This window comes from Ailuropoda melanoleuca, chromosome 2, assembly GCF_002007445.2.
Source record: "Ailuropoda melanoleuca isolate Jingjing chromosome 2, ASM200744v2, whole genome shotgun sequence".
Classification (NCBI taxonomy): Eukaryota; Metazoa; Chordata; class Mammalia; order Carnivora; family Ursidae; genus Ailuropoda; species Ailuropoda melanoleuca.
In genome coordinates, this window is record NC_048219.1 from 12,277,407 (window position 1) to 12,289,901 (window position 12,495).

The 12,495-nt window shown below is 51.6% G+C and overlaps 1 protein-coding gene across 3 annotated transcripts in view; it reads left to right on the top strand.

The window, feature by feature from the left end:
* Positions 1–12,495, top strand: part of C2H1orf94 (chromosome 2 C1orf94 homolog) — a 50,145-nt gene that overhangs the window by 19,420 nt on the left and 18,230 nt on the right. For all 3 annotated transcript variants that reach the window (XM_034648841.1, XM_002917150.4, XM_034648837.1), the window contains 2 exons: positions 8,353–9,038; positions 11,912–12,172. In XM_034648841.1, the coding sequence (XP_034504732.1) occupies positions 8,435–9,038; positions 11,912–12,172 (865 nt within the window). In that variant the 5' untranslated portion in view covers positions 8,353–8,434. The remainder of the gene's footprint in view (positions 1–8,352; positions 9,039–11,911; positions 12,173–12,495) is intronic.

The window sequence follows — 12,495 nt, forward strand, 5'->3', positions numbered from 1 at the left end:
TTATAACGGAAAGTTTGTACCTCTCAATTCCCTTCACCTGTGTTTTCCATTCCCCCCTTCTCTCTGGCAACCCCCAGTTTGTTTGCGGTATTTCTGAGTCTGTTTCCATCTTGTTTTGATGGTTCATTTGCTTTTTCAGATTCCACATATAAGTGAACTCATACAGTATTTGTCTTTCTCCGTCCACCTTATTTGACTTAGCATGATACCCTTTAGGTCCATCCACGTTATTCACAAATGGCAAGATTTCGTTCTTTTTGATGGCTGAGTAATACTCCTGTGTGTGTGTGTGTGTGTGTGTGTGTGTGTACCACATCTTTATTCATCTGTTGGCGGACACTTATGTTGCTTCCAGATCTTGGCTATTGTAAATAATGTTGCAGTGAACATAGGGGTGCATATATCTTTCCAAATTAGTGTTTTCATTTTCTTCAGGGAAGTACCCAGGAGTAGAATTGCTGGCTGTATGGTATTTTTCTTTTTATTTCCTGAGGACCCCCCATCCTAGTCTGCACAGTGGCTGCACCAGTTTACATTCCCAGCAATGGTGCGTGAGGGTCCCCCTTCCCCATATCCTCGCCAATACTTGGTATTTTTTTCCTGCTCCATAGTAACCGTTCCGGCAGGTGTGGGGTGTGATACCTCACTGTGGTTTTGATTTGCAGTTCCCGGTAACGAGTGCCGTCGAGCATCTGTTCGTGTGTCTATTGGCCATCTGTATTCGTCTTTGGAAAAATGTCTATTTAGGTTCTTTGCCCATTTTTAATCAGATTATTTGTTTGTTTGTTTTGTTTTGTTTTTGTGTTGAGTTTTATGAGTTCTTTATAGATTTTGGATATTAGCCCCTTATTAGAAATATTTTCTCCCATTCAGTAGGCTGTCTTTTTGTTTTGTTGGTTTCCTTCACTGTGTGAAAGGGTTTTCGTTTGAAAGTAGTCCCAATTGTTTATTTTTGCTTTTGTTGCCCTTGCCTGAGGAGACAACCGAGAAAATATTGCTAAGACTCTTACCCAAGAGTTTACTGCCTGTTTTCTTATAGGAGTTTTATGGTTTCAGGTCTTACATGTAGGTCTTTAATTCATCTTGAGTTTATTTTTGTAGATGGTGTAAGAACGTGGTCCAGTTTCATTCTTTTGCATGTAGCTGTCCAGTTTTCCCACCAGCATTTATTGAAGATTTTGCCTTTTCTCCTTTGTACGCTCTTGCCTCCTTTCTGTAGATTAACTACCGTACAAGCATGAGTTTATTTCTGGGCTTTCTAGTCTGTTCCACTGGTCCATGGGTCTACCTTTGTGCCAGGCCAAACTGTTTTGATTTACTTTAGCTTCGTGTNAAACTGTTTTGATTACTATAGCTTCGTGTGGTCTAGTTTGAAATCTGGCAGCGGGATACCTTTCGCTTTGTTCTTTTTTCTCAAGATTGCTCTGGCTGTTTGGNTGGTCTAGTTTGAAATCTGGCAGCGGGATACCTTTCGCTTTGTTCTTTTTTCTCAAGATTGCTCTGGCTGTTCGGGGTCTTTTGTGGCTTCATATGAATTTAAGGATTATTTGTTCTAGTTATGGGATAGTATTTTGATAGGAATTGCACTGAATCTGCAGATTGCTATGGGGAGTCTGGACATTGTAACAGTATTAATTCTTCCAATCCATGAGCATGGTGTATCTTTCCATTCCTTTGTGTCATCTTCATTTTCTTTCGGCAGTGTCTTATAGTTTTCAGAGTACAGGTCTTCCACCTTCTTGGTTTATTCCTAGTTATTTATTCCTAGGTATTTCTGCTTATTACTGAATCAAGATGGGTGGAAACTGCTGCAGGGCTGGGACACAGGAATTCATGATAAGATGGGGGCTGTTATTGTGATCAGTCGACCACACTACCCCACTGGGGCTGTTGTAGGGACTCAAATGAGACCTCGGCATGGAAAGGACCTAACACAATGCCTGGCCAGTTAGTTAGCTCTTCATAAGTGCGAAAACCTTCTTATTATTTTGTGACCTGGGACCTGAGGCTTAGACGTGGTAGCCAGATTGTGTAAGGTATGGCCGCCATTAACCATTGGGGGGTTTGAGTCTGTTTCTAACTCTTTCCAGGGAGTGAGTCTTGGCCACTACACTCCGCTGCTCAGCCGTGAGGACAGGTAGAGAAGTCAGAACCCCACCCACGGTCATGAGGTCAGTCTGTGGAGGGACCGTCACTCAGGCCCGGGTCTGCGCCAGACCTGGGGCCCTTCACCTGCTTCAGTCACAATCAGCCATGTTGCCCGGGTACTGGGCTTGGGTACCGTGTTTGTCGTTGGTCTGAAATGCCATGGTGGGTGCCCATATTTGTTTTGGGTGCCCTCTTGTAGCACTAAAATCCTCTGCTTGCATTTTCCTGTTGTCTGGCTCGGATGAATAGCAGTTTTCATCTTTGCTCTGTGTTATATTGTACACAGAACCGCTGTTGGGAGCTAACAGTGTGCTTGCTTAGTCATTATTCTGGGAAGGGGTGCCAACCAGTCAATAGCCTTTATTTTTATATGACTCTGTACACTGCAAATGCAGAAATCATGCACAGCGCTGGCGTCCAGAGCCGCCACCAGACACCTGTCACTTCTGGAGGTGGGCAATGCAGACGTGGTGGCAGCCATTGGAGCCCCAGCACCGATCCTGACTTCTTCCTTTGTCAGCGCCCGGGAGCTGGGTTAACCTTCCTGAATGATTCACTGTGATAGAGTCTGTGGCAGATTTTATGGTTTTTACCAACTCAAAGGAGAAAGCAAATAGCACGGGAGAGGTGCCAGGATCGGCAAAACTTCTTAGGAAGAGAGAAGAAAAGATAGATTCCAGGAAATGCAGGGGAGCAGACTTGAAGGGAAGTCGTGGGAAGAACGAAAAGTCTTCCTGGGATCCCCAAGGTGGTTGCGAAGATCCGGGAGGCTTTGTGGGGGGTCTGCCGTGGGACCGCCGTGCAGAGGTGGGGAGTTCTTAGGACCGGGCTAAGCAAGTGGTTCATGTCATCTGACCAGCTGAGGGGTGCCAGGCCAGACGTGGGGGCCAGAACATGGAATAAAGCCAGCCAGAGCGTTTGCAACCCATGGAAGGAACTGGGCAGTCTTTGGCAGCAGGGTTCTTGATGTGAAGAGCCCCAAGAGATGGACAAGGGTAAAGATAAGTTCATGAGCTAGTTTCCTTGTTGATTCAACAAATTCTCCCTAAGTGGGAGTGAGATGCCAGGCACCGCTCTAGACCCTGGGGCTCTGTGCTGAACAAGATACAGTCCCTGCCCTCAGGGAGCTTATGTTGTTGTGGGCAGTAAAGAGATAAAAAAGATTCTGTGGATGGTGGTTAATACCATGAAGGAAATATGCGGACTGATGGAGTGGAGAGTGCCTAGTGAGGACGGGGCACTTTAAGAACGGCAGAAAAGGCTACTTTGGGAGTAGGAAACATGAACTGAGGCCTGAATAACGAGAAGAAGCAAGAGGGGATGATCTAGCATTCCATAAGAAATGCAAAGGCCCCGGGGCTAGAATGAACTTGGCAGGTCAAGGAATATAAGGCCAGAATGGCTTGGATGAAGGAGGAGTCAAAGCAGGAGGGGGTGACTGAGCCACTTTGTATACTGCCCTGAAGGTCAGGAAGGAGTTTAAATTTTATCCTATATGTAATGAGAGTGCACATGAGGGTTTAAGCAGAGAAATGGATTGATCTGAGTTCTGAGAACGTCCTAACTCTGCAGGCATGCAGTTTTCTAGAACAAATAAGAACAAAGGAATCTTGTGTTCTTGGGGGTTGGGGGAAGGCAGGTAGGGACACCCTTGCTCGGGGACTTATAACTGTGTGATGAATCCTGATTGCGGCGAGGTATTTGATAAAGGCTGTCTTGGAGAAGAGGAGCTGGGATGATAGTGACTAGATTGACTTAGTCCCCCAAAGTGTTGATCCAGAATGACTGTCAGTCTATGGGGAGGGTCTCCGGCAGTGTCTCCAAGGCTCGGCCCTGGACTCATTCCCTTCAACATTTCTATCCATAAATTGGCGGAAGACCCAGGAGACGTGCTCCTCAGCCATGCAGCTGACATGGAGCTGTCAGGGACAGCTTATGCCACGGATGACAGACTCCGGATTCACCGTGAGGGTCCTCCACAAGCTGGAGTGATGGAATGAAACCAGCAACAGCCCTGACGGCACTCAGGTTGGGGGACAGAGCTCAGCCGTGGAGCAGGGGTCCTTGCTGGATAGTTATCCCCGGTAAGGAAGCTGGGTGGGGTAGGAGGAGGTCGTGAAGGCAGCCGACCCCACCCGCATCCTCACACTTGCTAGGTGACAAGGCCCTTGGGCCTCTTTCAGGCTCGTTTTTCCCCATCTGTAAAGCGGGAATGAAGTTGTCTATTGTCCAGAAGTGTGGAGAGGATTCAATTCAAGCATGTCTAGGGATGCCTGGCTTCCTGTCTGGCCTGGAGTGGATTTCTGACAGATGCAAGGGAAATAGGAGTTTGTGGAGGCTGGCCCGAGGGAGGGCTGGGGGCCCTGGGGCAGCCTGTCAGGGGTGCACAGAGGGCCCACAGCCAGAGCTGGCCCTGCATTCTTGGCACCGCACTGCCCCTCCTGGGAATGCTGGCTTCCTAAGAGGCCCCTGACTGCTGTGATGAGCCAGAGGGGTACGAACGGGGTTCATCCTCAGCTTCTGCCTGTGTTCCAGGTTGGGGGGGGGCGGGCGGGACCTCTCAGGGGCTGAGAAGGGGCCATCTGCGAGTGGTTTTTGATACAGGGACCCCAGGGTCCTGAGGGCCTTTTAGAGTTTGCTTTGACTTCTCCTTGGAGTTGGTACTTGAGAGGATTCAAGCGGTGAGACTTTTTCTATGTGCATCTATTGTGTAACATTTATATTAAAAAAAACAACGCAACCAAAAGTAGAGCGAACAGTACGTGATGAACCCACATCCCTCTCCATCACACGGTTTCAGCGATAGTCGCCGCATGGCCATCTTGTTTCATCCGGGGCCCCCATCTTCCCTCCACCCCTGCTGGATTAAGTTTAAAGCAAATCTTAGACATAGTTCTATCTACCTCTAAGAGATAAGGACTCATTTTTTGTTGTTGTTTAAGTATTAACCACAATACCATTATCACAATGTTTTGAAATTGATAGACTTGTAGTAGGTCTTTCTAAAAAAAAAAAATCTATTGGTATATAGCTTGCTTTGCAGGGTTTTTTCTTTTTTTTTTTTTTTTGGTAGAGGGTGAGTCAAAAACTGATCCTTCAAATGTCTGGTTTCTGTAACTCGAGATTCACCTGTTCCCTTTGAGGATGATGATGAAGAGGAAGAAGGGGGGTCTCTTTATTCTGATTGTTCGCAGGGACACAGCCGTGGGAGTGGGTCCTATTTATAGCTGAAGTCTAGACATGGGACGGAGGAAAGGAAGGGAACTGGAGAGGGCAGGGAGGAGGGGGAAGGGGGAGAGGAGAGAATGGAAGGAAGGAGAAAGCCAGAGTGGAAGACGGCCCGGCCTCCCTGCAGCCACGTCACCCACTGGAGCTCCCAGGACCAGCCGACACGCACCCGGGTCACCTCTCCACCTTCTCTCCCCAGCATCACACCCGTGGTTCAGGTGTGGCGCCCAGCTGCAGGGAGGCCCTGAGGTTCTAGGGTCTGACATGAAATAGGTGGTTGTGCCCAGTGGAGACCCCGGTCTGCTTGGCCGGAGTCTGCCTTCTCCAGGCCTCTCTGCTACTAAGTCTGCAGAGGCTGTCTGCAGGGCGGTGGTCAGGAGGCACGGCCGGCTCAGGTGGCAGAGTAGTGACATGTTCTTCCCCAGGTTTCCCAAAGGCCCTGGGCCCCCAGCTCCATTCCCAGGATGCCCTGGGCCTCATGAGGGCCCAGCAATGAAGAGGGTAAGGCCTGGTGCATCTGGAAGCCCCTGGGACTGTCGCCTGTGCCCGTTCTGATTGGTTGTCAAATACAGTGACTTTTTCCCTGGTTCTGCGTGTGGTGACACATGAGCATTTTGTGCCTGCACGCGTGTGTGCATCAAACACACCCACAACTGTGTGCATTTGTTCTTGTGCACTTGCGAGGGTATATATGCTCAGACAGAGAGTGCATTATGAGGAAGGCACGTCCCTGCTGGCAGGATTCATGGTCGCTGCTCGAGGGACTGGCTGAGCCCTGGGGATGAACGGTCAGAGGAGGAGTGTGCGCCAGGCCTCCCCCACGGCGGAGCTCCACTCGTAGGCACTTTCATTCCCCCCTCTTCGTTGTCTTCACCACCCTCCCCCAGGGGCATCGAGTGGTTTCCAGAATGTTCTTTGTAGACCACCTCATCCACTTTTTATGGGAGCCCATCACATACAGAAAGCAGATGGTTCTAAGCTAGGTCACCATGGTCCTTCTGGCAGCCCCAGGGTGGGAAGGTGCCCCCTTGCCAAAGATGCCCGGCTGGCAGGATTGCCATCCTCTCCCACACCTGGAAAGAGCCAGCAAGTGGGAGCCTAGAGTCCATGGGCCCAGTAGGCCCCATCGGGCTGGTGTTGGCCATCAAGGGTCCAGCTGTGGTCCGGGGTTTGAGGTGCAGGTAGAGGCCAGCGTGTGGGTACAGGAAGATGCTTGTGAATCAGTGCAGGGACCGAGCCACTGCTGCTGCTCCCAGGACGTGCGGCTCAGTCCGGAGGCCGTGATCTGGTCAGAGGGCCGTGACAGCCAGGGGGAAACACAGGTATCCACCCACAAGGCCACAGTATGGACTCCAGAATCCAGCCAGGCTCACCCTTACCCTGTGCCAGACCCTGTACAAAGCGCTTTGCACCTGTCTGATATTCTTGTTGACCAGATGAGAAGACTGGGTACGGAGACGCTGAGCCACCTGCCCAGGGCCACAGGGGGGAAAGGGAGGGCGCCAGGGCATGAGCCCAGCTGTCTAGCCCATTGTCCCTCACGCTGCTACTCCGCAGTGAGTCTGGGGCTTTCCAGGGCTCAGCCCCAGCCCTCTGGCCTCTGAACTCAGAGCTGTTGACTCACTCCCAACCCCTACGTGACTGGGCTTTCACTGCCTCAGGGCCTAGGCACCCCCGAACAGGGAGGGAAGGACTAAAAATGAGGCTCAGCTCACTCAGCAAGACAGAGTATCTGGAGAGGACCCCGATTCCCGAATCCCAGACCTGCGCTCCTGGTGATGGGCCTGCTGGCCTGGTATAGAAACGTCTCGGGAATCCACTGTTTGTCCATTTTCTCTCTTGAGAAAGCAGTAGGTTTCTCTTACCTGGAGAGGTGTTCTCTCCATCCCCTTTCCCTGGGGATGCTGCTACAGAGCGCCCCCCCCCCCCGAGCTGGCACTAAAGCCACCTCTTTCTTTCTTTTTTCCTTTTTTTCTTACAATATTTTTTATTTTGTTATGTTAGTCACCATACAGTATATCTTTAGTTTTTGATGCAGTGTTTCATGATTCATTATTTGCGTATAACACCCAGTGCTCCATGCAATACGTGCCCTCCATAATACCCATCCCCGGCCTAGCCCAATCCCCCACCCCTTCCCCTCTGAAGCCCTCAGTTTGTTTCCCAGAGTCCGCAGTCGCTCATGGTTCATTCCCCCTTCTGTTTACCCCCCCTTCATTCTTCCCTTCCTTCTCCTACTGATCTTCCTGCCATTTCTTATGTTCCATAAATGAGTGAAACCATATGATAATTATCTTTCTCTGCTTGACTTATTTCACTTAGCATTATCTCCTCCAGTCCTGTCCATGTTGTTGCAAGTGTTGTGAAATCGTTCTTTCTGAGAGCTGAGTAATATTCCATTGTATGTATGGACCACAGCTTCTTAATCCAGTCATCTGTTGAAGGGCATCTCAGCTCCTTCCACGATTTAGCTATTGTGGACAGAGCTGCTATGAACATTGGGGTGCATATGGCCCTTCTCTTCACTATGTCTGTATCTTTGGGGTAAATACCCAATAGTGCAATTGCTGGGTCATAGGGTAGCTCAATTTTTAACTTTTTAAGGGACCTCCACACTGTTGTCCAGAGTGGCTGCACCAACTTGCATTTCCACCAACAGTGTAAGAGGGATCCCCTTTCTCCACATCCTCTCCAACATTCGTTGTTTCCCGCCTTATCCATTTTTGCCATTCTGACTGGTGTAAAGTGGTATCTCTAGGTGGTTTTGATTTGAATTTCCCTGATGACTAAGGATTTTGAACATCTTTTCATGTGTCTGTTAGCCATTTGTATGTCTTCATTAGAAAAGTATCTGTTCATATCTTCTGCCCATTTTTTGATTTGATTATTTGTTTCACATGTACTGAGTTTGAGAAGTTCTTTGTAGATCTTGGATACCAGTCCTTTATCTGCCACCTCTTTCTGACCTGTTTGCAGAGCTCTGGAGCTCAGCCGTGACAAGGATGAGATCTCCCTGTTGGTGGAGCAGGAGTACTTAAGTCTGACCAAAGAGCACCTCATGTTAGTCGCAGAGACCTCCGGGGAGCTGGAGGCCCCCGGCACTCCCCCCGAGGGCCCCAGACAGCCGGCTCCCTGCCTTCTCGCACCTCCCCTGCCACCAGACAGCGGTGAGTACCCAGGAGCCGCCATCATTGCCGCGGACACACTTCTGGAGCCGAAGGTGGCCGTGTCCATGATCAGCCGAAGGCAGGACCGTGATTCTGTTATGTCCACGGTCACGGGCATTCTGCGCGCCGCCAAGGCCAAGAGTGTCACGGGGACAGAAGATGGGGGCCACATCCTGGGTGCCTCCAACTCGGAAATCAACAAGCTCCTGGCCCAGTTCCCACTGAAGGCCACAGAAGCAGTCAAGGCTCCTGACAACAAGACGGTGCTGGAGGAGACCAGGGTCATCAAGGACTTCCTGCAGAGCAGCATGTTTAGCGGCCCGGGACCCAGGGAACCCACGGGGCTGGGCCCCTTCCTCCTGCTGCCGGCCCTGCCTCCCGCCCCCCCTGACAAGCCCCCTGAGCTCCCTGCTCAGAAGAGGCAGCTCCCGGTGTTTGCCAAGATCTGCTCCAAGCCTGAGGCGGACTCTGCCGTGGAGGGACACCTCTTACTGGGTGAGTGCGGCTGGGAGCAGGGCTAGTGAGTGGGCCTGCAGGGAGGAACCTACCAGAAAGCCAACCAGGGCCGCAGCAGGTGCGTGCAGCATCCTTGAGTGGACTAGGACACGGTGGTCTCTCTGATGCATGCAGTCCCCAAGTGCAGGCTGTTTTTGGCACCCACAGGCCCCCTCTGCTGGATGCCCAGGTATGGGGCACTGCTTGGGTAAGCAAACACAGTGGCCTGGATCCCAATGCACTTTGAGAAGAGATATAGGCACATGTGGTAATTGGCTCGTTTTTTGAATCCAGCTATCCAGAGTATGTGGAAGGAAGCGTTTACCCCAGCTGACACTGCAGCATGGGGACTGTAAGCTGGATAGAAGAGAAATGGGATTAGCATCTGGGGTCATCTGGCTTCCAGTGGAGGCACCTGTTCTGACCATGAGGACAGGTTCTTGCTCACAAACTCTCCACGTGTCGTTCAGACTGTCGGCCCTGGGCTTGTTCCCTGGGACTCCTGAGCCTTTGAACAGTGTTTCCACCTGCTAACTGAGGAGTCCATACCGTTTCCCAAGAGCCCAAGATCTCCCCACCCTACCTCCAGGTTCTGATCCAGCCATCAGACTGGACGGTTCCAAGGCAGACTGATGGCGGAGGCATTTGCCTACAGTTAGCAGTCTTTAGGAGAGTTGATCATAGTCACGTCAACCAAAAGAACAAAACATCGCCCCCAGGCTGTGAGCATGGTTGGATAAGTGAGATGCAGTGTGGGGAGGGCCCAAATCCATCCCTTCAAGAAAAGAGGTGCATGTTCTGTGTTCTGGAACATCATGGGAAGGCTGAGGAATCAGAGCTGGGGTCAGCAAGCTGGGCTCTGGGTCCTGGGAAGGTCTCTGGGACCCAGTGGGCTTTTTGGGAGCTGTGTGTGTGAGGGTGGAGCCCTGCCCAGAGGGTGGGACTTTCCTGCCACCTCCTTCTCCAGGAAGGACACTGGATAGCTCTCTCAGGGATGGGGCTGCTGGCTGGGAGGTCGTTCTGTCCCACCCACCCTCCCCACTATGTGTGTGTCTGTGGGTATAGATGTGCGGGCAAAGGTGTGCCACGGGAAGTGTTACAGGGGCAGGTGTGTTTTACAGGTGCAGGGTGTGGGTGCATCTGAGTGTATCTGTGTTTGTGTCTGTGTGTATCTATCTAGGATGCCTCATTGTGCACATATAAGTGAGGCAGAGGAACGACAGGCAAGAGTGTGTGTGTGTGTGTGTGTGTGTGTGTGTGTGTGTGCGCGCGCACAGACATTGGAAGATGGAGCTTTGGAGTTGAGTGAGTGGCAGGCACGTTCAAGGCAACGGGAGGTGTGTGAGAGACTGCAGGTGTGTGGGTCTCTGGGGAAAGGGCTATTATTAGTGGGTACTGTTATTTCAGCACACTGGCTGGGGGCTAAACTTGGCAACCAGAGAAACTCTTGGAAGAGACTCTAGGGACATGTTTTGCTAAAAATGTCCTTTCCTTCTAAATTGGCTCAGGCTAGAGCACTCTTTCCTTCACTGGGATGGTGCTAGGAGGGCAGGCCTAGTCCCCTCCACACCCACAGGACCACTGGGCTGTGGTGGGGGCCCAGGCTGGAGGGATCGGATCCATTCCCAACGCATGACAGTAGGCGCAGGTCCTCTGGTCCAGCTGCTACACGAACGACCGGAGGGGCCTGCTGTGTGTCCAGGGCTGTTTCCCAGCTGAGCTCCGTGGAGACCTGCGAAGCCTCCAGGCTGGGAAGGGAGTGAAGAGCTCTCCTTCAACCAGACATTGCCTTAAAAACAAACAAACCCACATATATACAATTTCACCCATAGTTAACTTTGTTTGAAGAACGAGTCCCTTTGCTCAAAAGGAAATCTAGGTGAAAAATCACTGCCGTGGAGGGTCCTGGGATGGTCCAGGCAGCATCCTCACGCCAGGGGACCACTCCGTCTGTTTGCAGAGAGACCCAGGCCTGGCCCCAACCTCATGCCCTGCGGGGACATGCACTCATGGTGTCTCTCCAATGCCTCCGCCTGCCAAGCCAGCTCTCCCTACTCCTGGACGCAAGGCCTCATGGAAGGCCCACTTCTTTCTGGAAACCCTCTGACCCTTTCTGATTGAAGCCATCTCAGCCACCCTCTTCTCCCACTGTGTCCCTCTGTCACCTCACGGTCCCCATCTGCCTTGTCCTGGAGCTATTTCTGGGTCTGTCTCTCTCCTTCCTTGTTGTGAGCTCCTGCAGGGCTGAGTCTGGCTCTGACTCATCAGTGTCCTCAGTACTCAGGTCAGGGCCTGGCGCTGCCAAACGGGCTGGATCACCCGTGAGCAACGAAGTGGGAGTAGAGTCCACAGCGAGGGGCCGGACCTCAGCTAGACCACGTGTTCTGTAGGAATGCGTGTCTCCCCCACGGAGCTGGTGTGGGGAGGGCCCTGAAGGCAGCTCTGTATCCCAGGCTTGGCACTGAGGATGGATAGAAAGAGGGAAAAAAAAGAGGGAGAGAGGAAAGAAAAATGTAGAAAGGAAAGAAAGCAGGGAAAAGGGGAGGGAGGAAGGGGGGAGGGAGGAAAGAAAGGGAGAGAAGAAGAAAGGTAATTGGAAGGAAGGAAGTTTGGATGGATGGAAGGGAGGATGGATGGATGGATGGATGGATCCACGTATGTACGCATGATAGGGGAGAGCTGCAATGGGCCGTGGTCCGCAAAGGCTTCAGGGAGGAGACTAGGACTGGCTTGGGCTGGAAGGGAGAGCCCAGAGTGGTTGGAGCCCCAGGCATGTGCTAGGGAGGACCTGTCCCTTTGTCCACAAAAAAGTGCTCCCCGCATCCAGCACGTGGCCTCCCAGAGCCATTGACTCTGTTTCCCTCCTGCTGTAGAATGGAACTCCGGCATCAAGGAGCCGAACAAGGGTCGAGAGAGCCTCTTTCTCAGTCAGTGGCTCCCAAGCCGGAAGGACACCTGTGGGGAGAAGGGCTGCAGTGACCCCGTGGGCTCCGTGTCTGTGGCCCTGCCAGCCAAGAAGCCTGCATGGCCGCCCGAGAAGAATCTGTTCTATGAGTTTCTTGGGGCCACCAAAAACCCAAGCGGGCAGCTAAAGCTTCGCAGCAAAGTGGAGGTGGACGGGCTGGAGCTGAAACGTAAGCTGACCCTGCCCAGGGGAGAGTTAGTGGAGGGATTCCAGAAACTCTCGTAGGCCTGTGATGGCTCTGTCTCATCCATGGGCAAGTCACTGGCTTCCTCTGGGCGTCAGTTTTTAAACTTATAAAATGGGGGACACGACTCTCTCCCACGTCCCTTATCGGGAATGCAACTGCTGGAGAAATGCAGGTGAATTGCAGGGTCCCAGGGGTGTCATTAGTGGTCAATTTGAATACAGCCCCAAGCCAGCATACACCATATCCCCTCAAGTGGCTCAATCCAAAAAAAAAAAAAAATCCATGCTTCAGATTATTTCTACATT